The sequence below is a fragment of the Mustela nivalis genome, assembly GCF_964662115.1.
Source record: "Mustela nivalis genome assembly, chromosome: 2".
Classification (NCBI taxonomy): Eukaryota; Metazoa; Chordata; class Mammalia; order Carnivora; family Mustelidae; genus Mustela; species Mustela nivalis.
This window is the reverse complement of record NC_139021.1, coordinates 161,803,656-161,827,975: the sequence shown is the minus strand read 5'-3', so window position 1 is coordinate 161,827,975 and position 24,320 is coordinate 161,803,656. Positions and strand designations below refer to the sequence as shown.

The window sequence follows — 24,320 nt, the reverse complement described above, 5'->3', positions numbered from 1 at the left end:
CACATCCTCACAGTGACATTTGTTATTTGCTATTTTTTAGAGCTGTCCTAGCATGTGTGAGAAGTGGTAGCTCATTGTGATTTTTTTTTAAAGATTTTATTTATTATTTGACAGAGAAGAGAGCACAGTAGACAGCAACAGGCAGAGGGAGATGGAGAAGCAGGCTTTCCACTGAGCAGGGAGCCCAATGCCAGGGATCACGACCTGAGCCGAAGGCAGCCACTTAACCAACTGAGCCACCCAGGCGTCCTCTCATTGTGATTCTGATTTCCATTTTTCTTATGATTAATGTTGTTGAGCATTTTTTAGTGTTTTTATCATCTGCATATCTTCTTTTGAGAAATGTCTATTCAGATCTTTTGTTCATTTCTTAGTTTTTTTTTAAATTTCTGAGTTTTATATGTTCTTTCTTTTTCCTTCTTTCTTTCTTCCTTCCTTCCTTTCTTTCTTTCTTTCTTTCTTTCTTTCTTTCTTTCTTCTCTAAGATTTTATTCATTCATTTGACAGAGAGAGATCACAAGTAGGCAGAGAGGCAGGCAAAGAGAGAGGAAGGGAAGCAGGCTCCCCATGGAGCAGGGAGCCCGATGTGGGACTTGATCCCAGGACCCTGAGATCATGACCTGAGCCGAAGGCAGTGGCTTAACCCACTGAGCCACCCAGGTGCCTGGGTTTTATATGTTCTTTATGAATTCTAGATACCAAACCTATGTCTGCTACATGATTTTAAAATATTTTCTCCTTCTGTGGATTGTCTTTTCACTTCCCTGGTAGAGTCATTTGAAGCACAAATTTTTTTTAATATTGATGAAGTCCAGTTTATATTTTCTTTTGTTGCTTGTGCTTTTAATGTTATATTTAAGAACCATTGCTTAATCTTAGGTCACAAAGATTTACACTTACGTTTTCTTATGAGAGTTTTATAGTATTTTTTTTGAAAGATTTAATTTATTTTTTTGGCATAGAGAGAGAACAAGCACACACAGGAGGAGTGGCAGGCAGGGGAGAAGCAGGCTCCCCGCCGAGCAAGAAGTCTGATGTAGGGCTTGATCCCCGGACCCTGAGATCATGACCTGAGCCAAAGACCACCCAGATGCCCCGAGAGTTTTATAGTTTTATGTTTTATATTTAGGTTTTTGACCAGTTTTTTTGGGTACAAGATGGGGGTCCAAAATCATTCTTTTGCATGTTAATATCCAGCTATTCTGGCACTATTTATTGAAAAGACTATTCTTTCCACTTTAAATGATCTCAATACCCTTGTCAAAAATCAGTTGGTCATAGATGTGTATGTTTATTTCTGTTCCCACTTGTATTCCATTGATCTATTTGTCTATCCTCAGGTCAGTACTATAGTCTTTATTGTTGTGGCTTTGTGTTAAGTTTTGAAATGATCATGTGAGTCCTTCAGTTCTGTGTTTCTTTTTCAAGATTGTTTTGGCTGTTCTGTGGCCCACCTATGTACATAAGAATTTTAGGATTATTTTGTCAATTTCTATAAAAAAAGCTAGCTGGGATTTTGATGGGGATTATATTGAATCTGTATATCAGTTTGGGGAGTATTGCCATCTCAACAGTATTAAGTCTTCTGATTGATGAATATGGGCTATCTTTCCATTTATTTAGATCTTCTTTAATCACTTTAAACAATATTTTGTAGATTTCAGTGTGGAAGTCTTCTATTTGTTGTTACATTTATCACTAAGTATTATATGATTTCAGGTGCTATAGTAAATGGAATTGTTTTTTTTAATGTCATTTTTGGGTTATTCTTTGCTACTTTATGGGAGTATAACTAGTTTTTATATATGGATTTTGTATTCTTCAACTTGGTTTATTGCTCTAATAGTTTTTTTGAATTCTTTAGTGATACTACAGATAAGATCATGTCACTTGCAGATAAGGATAGCTTTACTTCTTTACCAGTTTGAAGGCCTTTTTTCTTGCCTAATTTTGGATAGACTGTCCAGTACAGTGCTGAATAAAACTATTAATAATAGAGTAGACATCCTTTTCTTTTCTTTTCTTTCCTTTTTTTTTTTTTAGGATTTTGCATATTTTATTTTATTTTGTAAAAATTTAAGTTCAGTTAACATAATGTATTATTTGTTTCAGGGATACAGGTGTGTGATTCATCAGTCTTATAGAATACCCAATGCTCGTTACAACACATACTCTCCCTAGTGTGCATCACCCAGTTATCCCATCCCCCCATCCCCCCTTCCAGCAGCCTTCTGTTTGTTTCCTAAGATTAAGAGTCTCTTGTGGTTTGTCTCCCTCTCTGGTTTCATCTTGTTTCATTTTTTCCTTTTTTCCCTATAATCCTCTGCTTGTTTCTTAAATTTCACAGGTGAGTGAGAAAATGATAGTTGTCTTTCTCTCACTGACTTACTTTGCTTGGCATAATACCCTCTAGTTCCATCCAAGTTGTTGCACATGGCAAGATTTCAGTTTCCTGATGGCTGTGTAATAATATTCCATTGTATATATTTACCACATCTTCTATATCCATTCATCTGTCTGTGGACATCTAGGCTCTTTCCATAGTTTGGCTATTGTGGACCTTGCTGCTATACACATTGGGGTACAGGTGCCCCTTTAGATCACTACATTTGTATCTTTGGGGTAAATACCCAGTAGTGCAATTGCTGGGTCATAGATATCTTTCTCTTTTGCCTCATCTTGGGAAGAAATCTTCCAGTCTTTCATCATTAAGTATGATGTTAACTGAAGGTTTTTCATAGCTGTCCTTTATCAGGTTGTGGAAATTCCTTTTTATTGTTAATTTGAGATTTCTTTCTATTCCTAGTCTCTTGACTGTCTTTATCCTGAAAGGGTATTGGATTTTGTCACATGTCCTTTTGTGTCTATTGGAATGATCATGTAGTTTTGTACTTCATTGGATTTGGTTTGCTAGTATTTTGTTGAGGATTTTTTGTATCTGCAAAAAGGATATTGTTCTGTATTTTCTTGTAATGTTCTATCTGGCTTTGGTATCAAGATGTAATACTGTCTTGGGGTACCTGGGTGGCTCAGTTGGTTGAGCATCAGACTCGTGGTCTCAGCTCAGATCTTGATCTCAGGGTTCTGAGTTTGAGGCCCTTGTTGGGTTCCAGGCTGGGCATGGAGCCTACTTAAAAAAAAAAAAAAAAGATGTAATACTGGCTTCATAGAATGATGTGGGAAGTGCTCCCTCTTCTTCCATTTTTGGGAAGAGTTTGATAAGGATTGGTGTTATTTTAAACATTTGATAGAGTTCACCAGTGAAGCTATCAGTTTTCATATTTGTTGGAAGATTTTTTTACTACTGACAATCTTTTTACTTAATTATTGGTCTGTTCAGATTTTCTTTTTCTTTTCGAGTCAGTATGACTAGTTTGTGTGTTTCTAGATAGTTGTCCATTTTATTTGTTATCTATTTTGTTGGCGTATCCTTATATTTGTTTTTATTTCTTTAAGGTCAGTAGTAATGTCTCTGTTTTCATTTCTGATTTTAGTAATTTGAGTCTTTTTTTTCTTCATTATAGTAGCCAAATATTGTTAAATTGTTGAAAGCAACCTTTGTTTCACTGATGTTTTTTTGCCAGTGTTTTTGTTTTATTTATTTCTGCTCTGATCTTTATTGTTTACTTCCTTCTGCTCATTTTGAGTTTAATTTGCTCTTTCCTAATTTCTGAAGGATTAAGGTTAGGTCATTGCTTTGAGATGTTTCTTCTTCTTCTTCTTCTTCTTTTTTTTTTTTAATAAAGATTTTTATTTATTTATTTGTTTGACAGAGATTGCAAGTAGGCAGAGATGGAGGCAGAGAGAGAGGAGGAAGCAGGCTCCCTGCTGAGCAGAGAGCCTATGTGGGGCTCGATCCCAGAATCACGACCGGAGCTGAAGGCAGAGGCTTTAACCCACTGAGCCACCCAGGCGCACCCCTCCTTTTTTTTTTTTTTTTAAGATTTATTATTTATTTTAGAGAGCATCTTTTTTTTTTTAAATTTTTTTTATTTTTTAAAAGATTTTATTTATTTATTCGACAGAGAGAGAGATCACAAGTAGGCAGAGAGAGAGAGGAGGAAGCAGGCTCCCTGCTGAGTAGAGAGCCCGATGTGGGACTCGATCCCAGGACCCTGAGATCATGACCTGAGCCAAAGGCAGCGGCTTAACCCACTGAGCCACCCAGGTGCCCTAGAGAGCATCTTTGAGCAGGGCGGTCGGCAAAGGGAGGGAGAGAATCTTCAAGTAGACTCCTCATTAAGCTCAGAGCCTGATGTGGGGCTCAGTCCCAGGACTTTGAGATCAGGATTTGAACTAAAATCAAGAGCTGGCTGTTTAACTGACTGAGCCACCCAGGTGCCTCTCTTCTTTTTTAATAAATGCATTTTAAAGCTATAAATTTAGCTATCAGTAAGCTTTTGCTATATCCCCTAAATTTTGATAGGCTTTGTTTTTGTTTTGAGTGGTCTCTATGTATTTTCTATTTCCTCTTGTGATTTCTTTTTGATCCATTGGTTATTTAGAAATGTGTTGTTGAATTTCCACCTATTTGTGAATGTCCCAGATGCTTTTTGCTATTGATTTGTACCTAATTCTATTATAGTTTGGAGAACATATTTTGTATGGTTCAGTCCTCTTAAATTTATTGAGTTTTGGTTTATGGGCTAACATGTGGTCTGTCTTGTATAATCTTCTGTATGTACTTGACAAGAAAGTATGTTCTGCTTATTTTGGGTGGGGTATTATAGAGATGTCCCCACCCCACACATAAGATTTTATTTCCAGAGAGAGAGAGAGAGAGCCCAAGCAGGGGGAATGGCAGGCAGAGGGAGGAGTAGGCTCCCTGCTGAGCAAAGAATCGCAGGATGTACTTGGTCCCAGGACACTGGGATCATGACCTGAGCTGAAGGCAGACTCTTAACTAACTGAGCCACCCAGGCATCCCCATAGAGATATGTTTATCTTTGTCAGTTATTTTTACTGAGTACATGTTCTTACACATATTTTTGGAATCATAAGTTCATGCTATTGCTTCTAATTTCAGTTTATCCCAAGATTCTTTCTTGTTTACTTTTTTTTTTTTTTTTAAAGATTTTATTTATTTATTTGACAGAGAGAAATTACAAGTACACTGAGAGGCAGGCAGAGAGAGAGAGAGAGAAGGAAGCAGGCTCCCCGCTGAGCAGAGAGCCCGATGCGGGACTCGATCCCAGGACCCTGAGATCATGACCTGAGCCGAAGGCAGCGGCTTAACCCACTGAGCCACCCAGGCGCCCTCTTTCTTGTTTACTTTAATTCCATGAAATTACCTGTTGTTCTTCAGCAAGAACCCTGGCTCTTCACGACATCAACATATTTACTCCTTTGCTCAATCTAATAATACATCTACAGTAGTTTCATAATTGCTTTGCTCATACCATAACAAAACAGGATTTTTTTTGCAGTACTACTTCTTCCTTACTTACCTTGCCCATCACTAACAGTATATAATCAAGTGGTTTGTCTGTTTGTTTTTAGTTATTTGGATTATTTCTTGCTGTTTTTCTGTACAGTGTGGTTAGAGTTGTTGTATGCAGTATAATTAGGTTCATTTGTTAGTTTGCTTTGTAATTGTTTTTTTTTTCTTTCCATTCTTACTGATTTAATTGTATTATAATTTAGTATATATAATATTACATAATAATATATCCTGTTTCATCACATTATATATGTTATTAAATAAACTAGTAGTGAGCTTTCAAAGTTAAAATGAAGCAAAAGACATATCGAAAGTATCACTCTCATACACATTCCTTCTCAAGTTAGAGACTAATAAACTTTAATTTGTTTTATATATCTTGCTTGGGATTCATTTGAGTTCTTGATTCTGTACTTGTCTTTAATTGGTTTTCTAAATTCTCAGTCATTATCTTTTCATATATTGTCTTTACTCTATTGTCTTATCCTCTCCCTCTGAACTCTAATAAACATATGTTAGACTTTAGCACTGTCCTCTCTTCTCTCATTCTTTCTCTTGTATTTTCTATCCTTTTTTCTCTCCATGTTACATTCTGTAAGGTATTTCAGACCTGCCTTTCAGTTCACTAATTCTCTTTTTAGTTGGGTCTGAACTGAATCTATCACATTTTAAATTTTGGTTTTTATAATTTTTTTGTTTCAGAGTTTCATTTTGGAATCTTTTTATCAAATATGCTGTGTTACTTTTTATAGTTTCCAGTTATATAGTAAACATTTAAATCTTAAAGAACTTTGGTTTAAGATTCAAAAGATCTGAAGTATATCCTGGCTCTGTTTCCAACCCCCTCCTTTCAGTACCTTTTAAAAGAGAATTTTTATTGTTAATGTATCATTCAGAAGTTAAACCATTTCAGTTCAAAACGATAATCCCAATTTTTAATCTCTTAATTACTATTATTATTTTAAAAGATTTTATTTATTTGACAGAGAGAGAGAGAGTGACAGCAAGAGACGGGATACAAGCAGGGGGAGTGGGAGAGGGAGAAGCAGGCTTCCTGCCAAGCAGGGAGCCGGATCAGGGCTTGATCCAGGACCCTGAGATCATGACCTGAGCCAAAGGCAGAGGCTTAATGACTGAGCCACCCAAACGCCCCTCTCTTAATTATTATTTTTATTTTTTAAAGATTTTATTTATTTATTTGACAGACAAAGACCACAAGTAGGCAGAGAGGCAGGCAGAGAGAGAGGAGGAAGCAGGCTCCCCCCTGAGCAGAGAGCCCGATGTGGGGCTTGATCCCAGGACCCTGGGATCATGACCTGGGCCAAAGGCAGAGGCTTAACCCACTGAGCCACCCAGGCGCCCCTCTTAATTATTTTTTAACGGTATTTAAAAATATTTAGATGACATCCAAATAAATTCTTATTGTATAATATTCAGGAGTATAGAGGTACAGACTGAAATGTGAAAATTCCCCTTCACTTTCCGTTTCACCCTCACTCCTCTCTCATAGGTGAGCACAATTGGTAATTTGGCGATCATCTTTGTAGTCCCGACTCAATACGTTTTTATTTATTTATTAGCTCATTTATTTTTATTTCTTTTTTAAAAGCTTTTATTTACTTATTTGACAGATCACAAGTAGAGAGGCAGGCAGAGAGAGAGGGGGAAGCAGGCTCCCTGCTGAGCAGAGAGCCTGATGCAGGGCTTGATCCCAGGACCCTGAGATCATGACCTGAGCCGAAAGCAGCAGCTTAACCCACTGAGCCACCCAGGCGCCCCTATTCATTTATTTTTAAAGATTTTATTTCTTTATTTGAGAAGAGACTGAGAGCGTGTGCCCTGTAAGATTTGATTCTTTTCTTTTCATTTCATTTTGACCAGTTCCCTTCCTCAACTCTGTATTTCATTACCTCTGAACTGAGGCTAGATTTTTTTCATACGTCATAATGTCTGCTGTGCTGCTTTTCATTCATGGTTACTCTTTGTTGAAATGTTCTCCCCCTCACTCTTTTCCCTTTAGCCTGATTAACACTTGCTAATCCTTTACCTTGGTGAAGAGCCTGGGCCTTTGGTTAGCATTATTCCATTTAATTTCTTCTTCTTCTTCTTTTTAAGATTTATTTATTTATCAGAGAGACAGTGGGAGAAAGTGAGCAGGGGGAGGGGCATAGAGAGAGAGAGAAGCAGACTCCCTGCTGAGCAGGGATATGGTCATAAGGCTCCATCCTAGGACCCTGGGATCATGACCCAAGGTGAAGGCAAATGCTTAACTGACTGAGCCACCCGGGCACCCTCGGTTTAAAAAAACCCAGTTTTTTGTCAGTTTAAAAAAACAACTTGGGGGGCGCCTGGGTGGCTCAGTGGGTTAAAGCCTCTGCTTTCAGCTCAGGTCATGATCCTAGGGTCCTGGGATCAAGCCCCACATCGGGCTCTCTGCTCAGCGGGGAGCCTGCTTCCTCCTCTCTCTGTCTACTTGTGATCTCTGTCTGTCAAATAAATAAATAAAATCTTAAAAACAAAAAAAACCCAACTTGGGTATTTTGCCCTTCAGTAAGACTCAGCCAAGAGAATATAGATACATCTCTCTGTTGTGCATATCTCTAATACTGTAATTCCACACTGCTTTTAAGCTTTGTGAGTCGGAGGGCAGCTGGGTGGCTCAGTGGGTTAAAGCCTCTGCCTTCGGCTCAGGTCATGATCCCAGGGTCCTGGGATCGAGCCCCGAATCGGGCTCTCTGCTCGGTGGGGAGCCTGCTTCCTCCTCTCTGTCTGCCTCTCTGCTTACTTGTGATCTTTGTCTGTCAAATAAATAAATAAATAAAATCTTAAAAATAAAAGCTTTGTGAGTGGGTCTACTCCATTAGACTTCAAACTCCTTAAAATCAAGGACTGCCATGTTCATCTTTGTATTATAGGTACCAGGCACATACAGATTCAGTGAATATTCTTGACTATATGAATGGAGTTTGAAAGATCTAATCATCTCAGATAGTGCATTATCATTTGCATAGGAGACTTGTGTAAATGTGTATACCCTTTTGTTCAAGTGAGAATTGTTGTTTTCCTTTCTTTTTGCAAGTGGTAAAGCCTTAAACTAGCCTTAAACTGCTAATTACATTTATTTCCACAGCACTGAGCCACATGCTGAAAATCCCAGGAAGCCATGGGAAATTGGCAGTTTTCAGGATTAGATTATTTTCCCATATTGTTTGTATTCTTATATTTGTGGAATTTGGGTTGAGGAGAGTATGTGAAAGTCCTTCATTTTCATGTAGAATTTGAGAATGGGGTTTTTAAAAAAAATATTTCTCAAGAGATATTTTGGTGAGATAATGCCTGACAAGCAACCCAGTTGCTTTCCTGTATCCCCCACACCTGAAGTTAAAATAGTTCTTTGAATGCTCAAAAATGACAGACAACAACCCTACCAGATGTAACCTGTCATCTGTAGATAAAAAAATCTGAGGTTTAGAATAAGTAAGTTTTTCAAGGATCCAGAGCTAGAAACCTAGTTGATCCAAGGCTCATTCTCCTTCCATTATGCCCAACTGCTTTTCTAAATAAACTGAAAAAAATTCTAGCTTGAAATTTATAGCATTTAATAGGGCTTTATTTAAAAATTTTTTTATTCAGGTATACTTAACATACAGTGTTATTTTAATTTCAGATATACTAAAATATACTTTCAGTTATTGATGACTACACATATTAATAACTAATAGAAACCTTATTAGTAAGATATTTAGGTAATACTTAAAGAGAGAATTTTTTTAATTAAAAGTTTTAATTCATGTAGTATTTCTTTAAGGTATGTATATTTTTAATTTAAATCACCAGTAGGAGGATATACTTGTCATTTCAGTGTTGGAGGTTAGCACACTTGTTTATTTCTCCCCTTGTTGCATAATCCCTATACATTATATTAGTCAGGAGGTAGGAATGTTGCACATGTTTTTCTTTAAACATTTCAATTTGCTCTGATATTTGGAATTAACCTTTAGAATGTTCTGGATTTATCCTGGATATGCCAGAGATCTGTAAATTTCTTTCCACATGAGCTGAAATTTTCACGCAGTCGAGTAAAATATTTGTGAACACAGATGTTTTCCTTAAACGCAGTTAATGATCAGAAAAAAAGACCTCAGTTTAAAAATACTTTATGTTCCTTCTGTAATATGATCGGTATATAAATACTCCCCTTTTTTGTAGTTCACATTGTTCATTTTCTAAGGGAGGAAATAACTAAATTGAGAATTAAAACATAGTATTATTTATCCTGTTAATTTTTTTTTCCTCTCCCAGAGTAAACTAAAAATGATTTGGACTGACTAGGGCCGCTCCATTCTGTGAAACTCACATTGTTTGCGTACTATTGGTAGGCCTCATTAGGGGGTAAATTTGCTTTTTCTGTGTGTTTGCCAGGAATGATTCCTGTCTCTTAGGGGAACTTGCCATTTGGATTGTCGCCTTTCTAAACTGGCCAGTCTTAAACATTTCAGACCATTAGTTATTTTTTCTGCCCTTCAGTTTTTTTTCTATTATTCTTAGGTTTTCAAGTATTTAAAGCTGAGGTTACTGGTCACTGAGATATTGCCTGGTTAGGGTTCGGCATTGTGCCCAAATCTGTTGGGCCTCTCAGGGCCCGAGTTCTCTGTGCTTTAACAAATGAGCTACAGTTCTCAAGAGATCAGTGAAGCTTGTTTGTTGATCCTGTATTCTCATCCAGAGGAAGTAGATCTTTGAGAATGTCTAAGGAAGGGTAAGTGAGTTTATTATTCTTTTTCCTTCATTTTTTTCCAGCAAAGAGATGTTCTAGTCGTCTGTTAATTGGAAGATTAATAAGCAGTGTTACCAGTCCACCAGGGAAGGTAGAGGGAGCGAGTAAAAGAAATGTAGCTGAAATCTTTGATTGTTAATGTTTTACGTGTAATCTACTGTAAAGTTACTATTTGCTGTTTTTTGAAAGACAGCTTTGGGGATGAATACTCTTTGTAGGAATTTAGTGAGCTTTAAGCATCCCGTTTGTGGTAAACTCATTTTGTTTTTCTGTAGAACGTGTTTATGAAGATTGGAAACAAATAGTGATGTCTTACCAAAGAATTTTACATAGAAATGAGTGAAATTAAAACTCAAAGGCATTTTCAAATAATTTGTACCTTTGGAAAATGGTGGGAAAGATTGAGTGAAACACAGCTTGTGATTTTGTTTCTTTCGGGAAAGTGTAAGCAAAACGTAATTTTGAGTAGAATCCTGTATTCTTCTTTCTTTGGAGTATAGAATAGTTTTTTATTAAGGTTTTTATTGTTTCTATATTATTGTATTTTTAAGAAAATTATTATTGTCTCTTATGCCTGAGTTTGAATTGTTACGGAAATTCTTTTTTTTTTTTTTTACCACTAATAGGTGACATGTAAGTTAATGATTGAATAGTAACTATTTCATTCCTAACCTTCAAGCATAACTAGACCTGGTTAGTTTCAGAGAACCATTCCCTTTGATTAAGTAGTACAGAGATCTCAAAAATTTTTTCAGAAGTCAGTAAAATTTTAATTTTTATTTTCTGGAAGCTCTAACTTCTTTTTCTAGTCCTTGGTTCTATTAGAAATTTTGAAATAGTTTCAGAGTCCCTTTATTTATTTATTTATTTATAAATTGACATATAAAGTTTTATTTGCCCCAGGGCTAAAGGTCTGTGAATCGTCAGACTTACACATTTCACAGCACTTACCATAGTACATACCCTCCCGTATGTCCATAACCCAGCCACCCTATCCCTACCTACCCGTCGCCCCCCAGCAACCCTCAGTTTGTTTGTGAGATTGAGTGTCTCAGAGCCACATTTTTAGAATTTATTTTAATCTAATTATTGATTGTGAGCAAAAGAAAATTGGCCATTTTCCTGCTATTTTAAATCTCATTATTGAATGAAGAGAACAACCATGGACATAATAATTCTGTATTATTTTTAAACCTCTCATGATAGCACTAGAATCTTGAGCTTTCTTTAAATGTAAACATCATGAAAGGGCTCTCTCTTTAAGGTTTGTATGTTTTCTTTCCTTCTGGCACTGGCTATAAACCTGTAGTTGTTGAACAGTTTTTTTCATAAAGGTTATCACACATGCTGGTAATATTTGTCAGTCTTGTACACATGATTGTTTATTTTTTAAATTTATTTTTATTTTTACTTTTTCATTTAACAGAGAGCCAGTGAGCACAAGCAGGGGAAGTGGCAGAGGGAGAGAGAAAAGCAGCTGCTGAGCAGGGAGCCCAATGTGGGGGTTGATCCCAGGACGCTGGGACCATGACCTGAGCCGAAGGCAGCTGCTTAACTGACTGAGCCACCCAGGCGCCCCCACATGATTGTTTATAAAGCTGGTTTGTAGATTTAGGAACTATATTTCTAGGTGCAGTCAAAATTCTTAGAAAGTAATTAGTATTAGTTTTTCCCCTGTGGTAAAGTATGTGTTAGAATTGGTTAGTTAGAAAGAGATATGTATATGGGCGCCTGGGTGGCTCAGTGGTTAAGCCACTGCCTTTGGCTCAGGTCATGATCTCAGGGTCTTGGGATCGAGTCCCACATCGGGCTCTCTGCTCAGCGGGGAGCCTGCTTCCTCCTCTCTGCCTGCCTCTCTGCCTGCTTGTGATTTCTCTCTGTCAAATAAATTAATAAAATAAAATAAAATAAAATAAAATAAAAAGAAAGAGATATGTATAAACCAAAGGATACTGTAAGGGCTAAGATACTCTTTTAGCTTTATTTTTAGGAACAACTGGGACAATTCCCATACTGTCTGAATAGATAAGTGAGCAAGTTAAATTTTTTTTAAGATGTGCATTTATATTTGCATTTATAATTGCTCATGCATTTATTTTTTAAAAGTAAGCTCTACCCCTACTGTGGGGCTTGAACTAATAACCCTGATCAAGAGTTCCTTGCTTCACTGACTGAGCCTGCCAGGTACCCCTGAGCAAGTTCATTTGAGATGCATGGGTCATATACATGAAGTCAGTTAGATTTCATTTTCCTTTGCTAGCTTTAGAAATAAATGGATACATTTTGTACTTTGTATGAAAAGAATTCTAATATTCACAATTTTTATATGTGTGGTATTTGGACATGTAGATAGTCTTTCATTTGATATCTATGAAATATTTTTCTAATAGTAATAGGAAAAGTTTGTTATTACAGTTAAACTACCAAAAACTATACTTGAATATAATGTAAACCAATGGCAATGGTGACAGTGTGTGGTATTAGTGTAAGGAGAGACATATGTGGATCGTGAAACCTAATAGTGAATTCATAGACCCATATATATATATAGCCAATTGATTCTCAGCAGTGAGGCCAAGGTATTTCAATGGCTGGAACAACTTAATATTCATATAGGAAAAAAATGCACCTCAACCCTTACCTCAAACTATATATAAAAAATAACACAAATAGATCCTAGACCTAAATATAAAAGTAAAAATAAAGTATAGGTGAAAATCTTTGTGACCTTGAATTAGCTAAAAATTTCTTAGGTAAAATACATAACATGAAAGTCAAAATTGATCAATTGTTTGTTTTCGTCAAAACAACGACAGCAATAATAACAAAAGCAAAATAACTCTATTTGAAAGACACCATTAAGAAAATTGAAAGGCAAGCCACAGACTGGCTTCTCAGTATTCTCAGTACCTATATATCTCAGGTATTCTCAGTACATATATATCTAGTAAAGGACTTAAATCCAAAATATATGAAGAATTTGCACAGCATAATAATAAGACAAACCCAGTTTAAAAATGGGCAAAAAGAGGGACGCCTGGGTGGCTCAGTGGGTTAGAGCCTCTGCCTTCAGTTCAGGTCATGATCCCGGGGTCCTGGGATCAGGTCCTGCATTGGGCTCCTTGCTCAGCTGGGAGCCTGTTTCTTCCTCTGTCTACCAATCCCTCTACTTGCACTTTTTCTCTCTCTCTCACAAATAAATAAATAAAATCTTTAAGAAAAAAATGGACAAAAGATTTGAATGGATATTTCACAGAGAAAAAGATGGCCAATAAGCACTTGAAAAGATGCTCTACCTCATTATCATTAGTCATTAGGGAAATAGGAATTAAAATCACAACAAGAGGGGCACATGATGGCTCAGTGGGTTAAAGCCTCTGCCTTTGGCTTGGGTCGTGATCCCAGGGTCCTGGGATCGAGCCCTGCATCAGGCTCTCTGCTCAGCAGGGAGCCTGCTTCCTCCACTCTCTCTCTGCCTGCCTCTGCCTACTTGTGGTCTCTATCTGTCAAATAAATAAATAAATAAGTCTTTAAAAAAAAAAAAAACACCACCACAACAAGATACCATTACAGACCCACTAGAATGACTAAAATTAAAAACACAGACAATATTGAGCAACCTCATACTACTATTGCTGATGAAAATGCAAAAGAGAAAGGAGTTTGGGTAGTACTTTTTTTTTTTTTTTTTTAAAGATTTTATTGAGAGAGAGTGTGAACCCCGGGGGCAGAGTGGGGTGGGGGGAGGAGGAGCAAGGGGAGGGAGAGACTCTTAAGCAGATTCCACACCCAGTGTGGAGCTCCAGACAGGGCTCAGTCTCAGGACCCTGAGATCCTGACTTGAGCTGAAATCAAGTATTTAAGGCTTAACCAACTGTGTGACCAAGGTGCCCATGTTATTGTTTATTCTTTTTCAAGAGAAGGTATTTGGGGAAATACAAATGCTTTAGGTTATGAGTTTTTATCATTTGCTTTTATTTTAAATTCTAGATTTAAAAAAATTCTTTATTTTAGGGGTGCCTAGGCGGCTCAGTTGGTTAAGCATCTGCCTTCAGCTCAGGTCATGATCCCAGGGTTCTGGGATGGAGCTCCATGTCGGGCTTCCTGCTCAGTGGGGAGCCTGCTTCTCCCTCTTCCTCTGCTGCTCCCCCTGCTTGTGCACAGTCTCTCTCTCAAATAAATAAAATCTTAAAAAGATTCCTTAATTTTGTATGTAGAGAGAGAGTACATGAGCCCTGAGGAGAAGGAGAGAAGCATAGAAATTGACTTCCTGCTTAGTGCAGAGCTTGTCTGTCTCAGTGCTGGATCCCAGGATCCCTGGGATCATGACCTGAGCTGAAACTGAGGGGTGGAGCCTTAATGAACTGAGCCACCCAGGCTCCCCTAAATTCTAGATTTTGACCTGTCTTTTCCATTAAGGGCACAGTCAGTACAGTTGTTAAGTTGGCCTAATGATAACATTGGATAATCATACTTTCTTTTCACTTTTATTCTGCAAAATTCAGCTTTTGTGCTTTGCTGCATTTTATAAATTATCCTCTATACACTGGTACCATTGGTCTTTACTTTAAAAATTTGAGGAGAGGGGTGCCTGGGTGGCTCAGTTGGTTAGGCTCCAACTCTTGGTTTTGGCTCAGGTTATGGTCTCAGGATCCTGAATTATAGACCCGCATTGCATAGGGCTTGGTGCTCAGCAGGGAGTCTGCTTGTCTGTTCCAGTCCAGTTCTACCTCCCTCTTGAATAAATAAATAAAATCTTTTAAAAAAAAATTGTGGAGAAAAAATTAAAAAGAACTTATTGGAAAATAGGAAAAAAGGGATTGGAAAAACCTGTATTTAATTAGACCAGGATTCTAGAACAGTAAATTTATATTCAGAGTACTGATACTGTCTTTAGTTTCTCTCTTAATCTGTGTATTTTTCATTTGCTAGTCTTTTCTTTTATTCCCTGCCATCCTGCTCTCATTACTGCAGTTCCTTCATTTGGGAAAGAAGGTGAAAGGAATTTTAATGTCTTCTTCCTTAAAGTCTGCTTTAAAAGCTTGAGTGGAAAGATAGTGTGATCAGTACTTTTCGTATTTTATATACATTTTTAAACATTTAAACATTTCTGAAATGGTGCTGCATCTAGCAGAATACCACCTAGAATTAAGACAAGTTCTTCCAAATAATTGTATTTCTTTTAGTCACCTAGTGGCAATATTAACCATCCTAGTAGTGTAAATTCAGATCACAAGCCAACTACATGACTCCTCAGATCCTCAAGGGGAGGTTTTCCCCCCGTCCTCGACCATGTCAGGGCTGAGATGTACAGATTTTATGTGTTTCTTCTATGTTGCAGATTTATTTATTCTTTTTCTTCATGTTATAGGTAGCCCTGTGAGATTCTAGCTTTATGAGGCCCTAAATTTTCTTGGGCATCACCCCCTTTTAGTGGCATATAATATGGGTGAATTGACAAGTGATGGTATCTCAAATTTTAATTGTCTTTTATTTTCTGTGTATGTCATCATAGTCATATCTTTTCACCAGAAGATTTTTATATTGAATATTTGAGAAAAGTGAATATTATAATTAATTCATGTTTTATTTTAGAAATGATAACATGCTTATTGTTCAGACTTTTATTTATTTATTCATTAAAAATATTTAATTTTTTTTTTTTTTTTTTTTTTTTTTTGGAGAGAGAAAGAAATCATGAGCTGGGGGAGGGTCAGATGAAGAGGGAGTAGCAAACTCCTCACTGAGCATGGAGCCTGACTCCAGGCTCCACGCAGGGGTGGATCTTAGGATCCTGAGATCATGACCTGAGCCGAAGCCCCATGCTTAACCCACTAAGCCACCCAGGTGCCCCTGGTGTTCAGGCTCTAAAAGCACAGGCTGCTGTTCTCTTGGCACAATGTGATAAAATGTATCCCTCCTGAGGGTGTTCTTCAGAGAAAATATTCAGACTTATTAGTAAATTATTGGCTGAAGTTTATGAAAACAAAAACTAATGCTACTTAAATCATTTTTTCTTTTATAAAATCTAGTCCAGAATGTTTTATTGTGTCTGTATATCCATGGTATTTGAATTTCAATTTTTAGGAATCCATTTCATAAATTAGAAAGTTCTTACCTATATATTTTTATATCACCAAGCATACTTTTTCCTGAAGAATAGGGACATAAAGGCAGAACGAGGTCTTGCAATTATGCTTTTTAAATAACAACTTTATAGAAATATAGTTCCCATACCACCTAATTCACTTTTTAAAGGGTCCAGTTCAGTGGTTTTAGTATATTCACAGAGTTGTGCAACCAATACCACTGTTTAATTTTAGAACATCTTTACTACCTCCAAAAGAAACCCAGTACTCAACTAAATGTTGTGTCTGCTCTATATAAGGCCTTATGGTAAGTTTTGTGAAGGCAGTAAATCCTGGCCTCAAAGTTTATAATCCAGTAAAGAATAAAAGAACTACCTGTGTATTTTATGTATGTGACAAAATATACCACAAGCCAAAATAAAGGATTTTGAATATTCAAACCTCTCAGATGGATCACAACTCTATAATACTCTTTCATTAAGTAGAAAAGTAATCTGAGACCCAGAGGCATCTCTGCCTGTATATATGTGGCACAGCCAGAGTGGTTTCTTGAAGAAGTCAGGTGAGATTGCTGTGTTTTGAAAAATTAGAGATAACTGAGGAGAACATGTCAGGTATAGGGAACAGTGTAAACGAAGCCTCAGGGTACCTTTAGGAAATGGTGAGTAGTTCATTTTGATTATTGGAGCAAAAGGTGCATGATATGGAGCAATATGAGATAAAACTGATTTTGGAAAGATGGTGAAAAGCTTTGAACTCCTTGAGTTACAAAAACTTGTATAATTTGGGTAGGTAGTGGGGAATGTCTAAAGGTTATTAAGTAGGAGAGTGGCATGGCTGGAGCTGGGCTTCAGGACGGTTCTTCTCAAACTATCAGTGATGGGAGATTATTTGTTTTGTTTTCATCCCAGTCTTTTCAAATTGATGCATTTACAAAATATAGTAAAAATGAATTACTAGGAAAATGAAGAGACCTGGGGGTCTCTATATTTTTTTGTTTATTTAATCTCTACACCCAACATGGGGCTCAAACTCATGATGCTGAGATCAAGAGTTGCTTGCTCCTTGGACTGAGCCAGCCAGGCACCCCTGCATTTTTTTTTTTTTTTATTACAGTCAACAAATGTAAAGTTTCACAATTGCTATGAGGGTTTCTGAATACTTGCAGTTTCTCTATGTATCATGTTATGGATTTGTCGCAACCATTCACAGAGCAGTATTGGTCTGTGGACCACACACCACACTCTGAGTAGCAGTACTTCAAAACAATCAGTTTGGCTGTTAGTGCACAGGCAGAACAATTGGAAGGTGATTGCTGAAGTTAATGAGTTAACAAGGACCTGGACAAGTTGATAGCAGTATGAATTAAATGGAAGATTTGGTTTTGATAGACATTTGGAAATGTATTTTTTTTAAAGATTTTATTTATTTATTTGAGAGAGAGTGAGAGAAAGCATGAGCAGAGGGAGGGATGGAGGGAGAAGCAGGCTCCTTGCTCCCCAGGACCCTGGGATCATGCATGACTTGAGCAGAAGGCAGACGCTTGACTAACTGAGCCACCCAGGCACCCTTGACATTTGGAAATTTAAATGAAGGCAAATGAGATGATGTGGATTTGAGGGAGAGGAAACAATATTTACCTCAATTTTAGGGTTGAGTGGTAAAATGAGAGTGTCAAAAGTAGAAATAGAAACTAGTTTGGGGAGAAAGATACTAAATTAGATATTCAACGGAGATCCACATTATGGCATATTTTTATTAAGTAAACACACATACAAAGAAACATTGTTTGGTTCATAATCTAAATTTGTACTCTCGATCTGATCTCGAAACAGCACTTGTAACTTTTCTTTCATTGCAACAAGCTTTGAGTATATTATTACACAAACCCATAACCAAAACATGCCTAAGAAGATTTTATACTTGCATCTTTAGTCTAATTTGTTGCAGTAACTGTTGCTGGGCTCTTAGCCAGGAAATTGTGACTCTAGGCAGGGGGAGGAGCTAGGGATAAAGTTCACCATCGCCAAAGAAACTCTATTCCAAATGGATTTGTGTGGAGCAACAGTGATATCCAATGACAAGTTAAATTAGACACAGAGGTGTTTTCTCCAACAGTCTCAGAGATACATGCTGTTGAGGGGCTTGGTTCAGACTAAAGCAGTCTTTTTGAAGTGAGGTTAAAGTTACACAGAAGCAAATTATACTAGGAGCTTAAAGAAGAATTTTGTTATGTGACTTCAAGAACTCATTGACTCAGATAGTTTCACACACTGCAGAACGGCAATCAGTGACAGATGAGGTAATGCTGCTTTGAATTACGATTTAAATCTCAAAACCACTAAGAGTTTGCTACTTACAAAATTCCAAATTTAGTAAATTGCATGTTCATGTGCCTTAAATATGAAGATACTAGATCCCTATTCTTAAAACACATAGTCTTACTTTTTATGGTTAATATGTGTATTTACTTAGATAGAATTTCTTTAAATTTCATGCTTTACTGTGGTAGGATATGATTGTAAAAGCTGTTGTATTTTTCTCTGTCTAAATCTGTGCCTGGTTTTATAGTGCCAGGTTTTATGTGTTGTTTCCTAAAGATTGTTTCTCTTGTTAATCTGTATCAAATGCCTTAATATGTAGGAATTTCTGGCTGATAATTGCATTTTAAGGTTGGATGCTTAGATCAGTCATGCTTTTGGAGACTTCGTGCTTTATTTAAAGTAAGTTTTGGAAAGTTAATTTCACAAATGTATTCAGATTCTTTTGAAGTGGAGCTCTATAGTGGAGTGTGTTCCGCTGGTTAATAATTTAGAAAAGTGACACAAGTAAATTGGCATTGGCAAAGACAGAGTCAAGGCCCTGGGACCAACAGAAATTTTGGAACTCTCTAAGCAGATACGACCTTTCGTTTTAAATGTATGGTGGGACAGTGAGTCAGCCTTTTAACCGATAGAGTGCCTAATACTCTCTTTTGTTATAACAGGAAAGAATAGTGATTAGTTTGAGGCCAAGAGATTGTTTCTCTTGAAGACTGTATCCTGGAGACATGATATTTCTGGCCCCAGGCTGCCTCTCTCCTGAAGTCAGTGCACACTTTCAGCCTTTGGATGTTTATTATCTTTGTAAATCTTCGAGTATGTATTATTGCAGTTCTCTATGATCCAGCTGTTCCCTTTTGTCATTATAGGTTTACTTAATGCACTTTAGATATTTGCACACAGATTAGATTTAGTTGCCTATTGCCCTTCCCTCCCATGTTTTATAGCAAAAATTAGGGAAAGAAGAGATGAGAAAACATATGTGAGATTTTTCTTGTTGTTTAGTAATAGGAATGAGAAGAGGAGACAGGAGTGATTGCTTCTTTCTTAAATTCAGGAATTGCTTCTGTGGATGAGGTTACTTATTTTGAATGAAAATGAAAAGAATATTTAGTTGAAGGTCTTCATAAGACAACATCTTATTTCCTTAAGTTAGGCATCTAAAGAGTCTTTGCTCACTCAGTCTAATCCCTGAAACAAAGTGGTATGGGCTTTATAGTAGGCTTTCAACAAATGCGTTGATTTAATAAGGACAAGTTAATCAGAGGGGAAGGAGTGCAATTTGATGGATATTTAGCAGTGATAATTTTGGCAAAAACAATAGATTTTCATAATCCAAACATATGTGATTTCAAGAGTTTCTATGGATAATACACCTAAGGTGCATTATAATCTTCATATCCTTAAAATAATGTGAAAAAGGAGTACAGGCTTAAACTTTCTTTTTGACCAAGAGAGAAACTGGCAAGTTATCTTGCTGGGTCTGTTGATAGTTTCTTTCAACCTTTAGCACTGATTGATAGATATTAGCAAAGTCTGTTTTTTACCCTATGATTTGAGCTGTGCGGAAAACCAGCTCACATCATTCTATCAGAAACAAAGCTGTTTCTTTTATCATATGATCCCAGCATATATCCCTCCTGGGTTGTATCACAAGAATCTTCCCAGTCATTCCTGCCTGAATTCCCATAGAATATTTTAGGCATGTCAGCTGTTTGGGCTCTGATCAGGATTTGATCCAGTTGGCCTCTAGCCTGAATTGAGAGTGTGTTTGAAAAACATAATCTTCAGTGGCAACATTTGGTTTCCAGAGTTAGAACCGTTGCTTTGTGTCTTACCCCTCTTGGCCTTCAAAAGGCTTTACGTAACTGAGAAAAGGTTTGATAGTAAAAGTAGATGCTTTTATCAGTAAAAGGAGGGTGAAATTTGATGAAGTGGTAGAAAGATCATGGTGACATATTTGGGTTTGTGGGTGTTTAAAAAGATTTGGGTGGGTGTCACTTACCTTATAGTTCTTGTGTCTTTCAGCTATGCATTAGGCTTCTCTCTCCCTCCCATCCATTAAAAAGGACCTATATTAGGGCAACTTAAAATAGGAGACCAACAGGTCTAATTAAGGGAAAAAGAAGTCCCAAGAAAAGGGAAGAAAAAAACATCTATCTGCATAGGAAGCCAAAAATCCTAAGGACTGTTCCTACAGTAATTTGAGGGTAAGAAGAATTATAAATATAAATATATGTAATATAAAACATAGTCCACCGTTAGTCGGTGGCAAAGCTAATACACAAGACTCAGTATTACCTGGATTCTAAACATTGACTTTCATATATAGGTCCTCTGTACTTAGTAGATAAACTGGTTAAAGCATAATTGATGTACATAATCCCATTAGAAAAATAAGGTGTTAATCTACAGTATTACAGAGATAAGGAGCTAAATACCAATACTGGCATTAATTCTCAGGATTTAGTTCTCAGGAACTAAGGGTTTTATAGAGCTAATCTAGTGTGCATAACACACTAAGATAAGTAGTGACTTTCATATTTTTCAGAAGATTAATCATTCTTAATTTAAGGGTCTATTGATTTTAAGTCCTTGATTAAAATATTTCTAAGCAAATACTTGATTTTTGGTCTGCATTTAAAATTGGTGCATACATTCTGAGATGAGAGGAAAAGTTTTCTGTTAAATTTTTTTTTTTTAAGATTTTATTTATTTATTTGACAGACAGAGATCACAAGTAGGCGAGAGGCAGGCAGAGAAAGAGAGAGAGGGAAGCAGGCTCCCTGCTGAGCAGAGAGCCCGATGCGGGGCTCGATCCCAGGACCCTGAGATCATGACCTGAGCCGAAGGCAGCGGCTTAACCCACTGAGCCACCCAGGCGCCCCTTCTGTTAAAATTTGAAATAATAAAAAAAAAAAATTTGAAATAGTAAATGAGTTGCTGAAGAGTCATTACCCAGATTAGTGGTTCCCAAACTCCTCAGTATTCCATCATTTAAAACGTAGAACATTCATCCCTTCGTGTACTGTTGTCCTTATTTATATATAGTAGAAAACATATACAAATTAGGCATATTTAAATGATGAAATAAGTATCAGTAAAAGTTCTGATGTCTGCTTTTTGTACCCAGTGACATCTTCTGCATCTATTGGTATAGTCACTCCTCTTTGGAGATTAGTGACCTACATCATGAATAGGAGCCCAGCTCAGGCATCTTATTTTTTAAAGAAGTTTTCTAGGTGACCTGTAGCATTCTCATTTCTCATAGTTAGTTCTAAAATGAAGGCAAAGAAAAGGTTTGGTAATAAGAGGATAAACCATTCAATAATTCTGGCTGTCGAGCTGAAGATGAGTTGGAAAGGATGTGTGTGAGTGTGTTTTTAAGAGAGGGGTGAGGGGGCAGAGGGAGAGGTTAGGAGGGAGAGAGAATCCCAAGCATGCTCCATGTCCAGCACAGACCCTAATGTGGGACTTGATTTCATGACGCTGAGATCATGACCTGAGACGAAATCAAAAGAGTTGGTCACTTAACTGACTAAGACACCCAGGTGTCTTGTTTTCAGAGATGATTAAAACTTAGCCCAAAACATCATCATTTGATGATTTACCATTCTGTTACACATTTAGTTTTCCCTGAATGTATAATGTATTTTCAAAAGTGATCTTTCTGAAATTTGAATCTGATTATTTCATTTCTTCAAAATCTGATAATTTGTCCTTGCTTGTACAATAAAGTCCAGACTCTAATGTTGGCATACAGAGTCTTCATGATTTTAACTCCTACTAACCGTTTTAGCTCCATAGCTTTTATTGCCCCTTCTCCCTACCCCTGCCTTCTGGAAAATCTCCTTTTGCAGAAACAATCAGAAAATCAAAACCAAAGAAAACTCCTAAGCTCCAGCTGTAGTAAATGTTTTATAGTTCACTGTAAACCTTGTCCTTGCTTGGTTATTCTGCCTGGATTGCCTTTGTCGCTTTGTCCAATTGGAACACTTCTACTGATTGCTTAAGATTCAGCTCATACATCTCTTCTAGTCTCTAAGGAAGTGGTATTCTTGCCTCTGTCTTATTTTGTAGCATTTATTGAGTTGTTAAAATTATTCGTGTGTGTATGTCTCTCCTACTAGACTGAATTCCTCAAGGACAGAGATTGTAAATGAAAATAGAAGTTCCATAGCTGGTGCTCTTGTTCATTCACTGCTGTATCATGTACCTTGTTTGGGACATAGTAAGCATTCAGTGTTTGAACAAATCCGTTTATGTTTATGTGTTTAGTATCTGGCATGTTCTAGGCTTTAAATGAACACTGTTTAAATAAATTATAAATGAATGAATATATTATAAAACCTCAAAAATAAGCTTGTCTTGGGGCTCAGACTTAGGAAAAGAGAGCTGATTCTCTGAAGTCTTTAGTACATGGCACAGTAAGAAAATACATATATTTCCATATAATATCTGATTTCATTTATAAGAAGGACTTGAAGAATTCTAGTTATGAATTTCTTTTAAGATTAAAAAAAATTTTATTTGTTTATTTGTCAGACACAAGCAGAGGGAACAGCAGCCGGAACAGGCAGAGAGAGAAGCAGGCTCCTTGCTGAGCAAGGAGCTTGATGCAGGACTCTATCCCAGGACCCTGGAATCATGACCTGAGCTTAATGACTGAGCCACCCAGGCATTCCTTTTTTAAAAATTTCATTTATTTATTTGAGAAGGAGAGAAAGGGCACAAATAGGAAGAGGGGCAAAGGGAGAGGGAGAAGCAGACTCACTGCTGAGCAGGGAGCCAGAGCCCTGATGCGGGAGTGGGGGCTCCATCCCAGGATCCTGAGATCATGACCTGAGCCGAAGGCAGATACATAACCAACTGAGCCACCTGGGTGCTCCTGTTATGAATCTTAATATTGGTATTTAAATGAAAAAAATCTAGAAAGATAACCAAATAATTACATTAAACTTAAGAATTTTGTGGAGGATTTGCTTCAGTGTTAATTGAGAGACCATTTTTTGCTTCTTTTTTTAGGGTTTTTGTGAACCGAAGTTTAGCGATGGAAAAAATAAAGTGTTTTGGTTTTGATATGGATTATACACTTGCTGGTGAGTAGCACTTTTTGACTGCTTAAAAACTGCTTTAAGTATAACACAGTGAGTCTACAGGAGGCAATTCAGTAAACATTTATTTAATCTTATACTTAGCTACTAGAAGCTCTTGTTATCAAAGCTCCTTCCATTGATATTTATGAATATTGAGATTACCAGATATCCTTGAGATTTACATAAGATGCGTAAGTGGAACAAGTGCTAAATTATTTTAGGTCCCTAGTAAGAAATAGTATGATGAAATTATACATTAATGTGTATATCAGGGCACTTTTGGCTTTACTCTTTAAAACTGTTCTTCAATGATGGAGTTTTGTATCTTTTGTTCTACCCAAGGAAAACTATTTTTTTTTTCCAAAGGAAAACTTTTTTATCAGTTAAAAATTTTAATGTTATTCTTAAGACAAATGGAAAATGTGTTTATTTCCATTGAAGTGATTACAAATACACTATGTAAAGACTTTTTAAAAATTAGAGCTATTTGCTTTGTTCATTATCAGATAGACTTTAAACACAACGCATACTGTTTTTCCCTTCCTGTCTCTGAGATATATTTGAAATCATCAATGGGTTAGCTAATATTTGCAAGAT

General features: G+C 36.8%; 1 protein-coding gene across 14 annotated transcripts in view; it reads left to right on the top strand.

Annotated features, from left to right (window-relative positions):
* NT5C2 (5'-nucleotidase, cytosolic II) overlaps positions 1 to 24,320 on the top strand; it is a 140,704-nt gene that overhangs the window by 71,796 nt on the left and 44,588 nt on the right. For 11 of the 14 annotated variants that reach the window (XM_082722470.1, XM_082722471.1, XM_082722463.1 and 8 more), the window contains one exon: positions 23,653 to 23,726. In XM_082722470.1, coding sequence (XP_082578596.1) covers positions 23,653 to 23,726 — 74 coding nt within the window. Of the gene's footprint in view, positions 1 to 9,929; positions 10,200 to 23,652; positions 23,727 to 24,320 lie in introns of those variants that run through there. The other 3 variants (XM_082722472.1, XM_082722473.1, XM_082722467.1) reach the window with 3 other exon arrangements.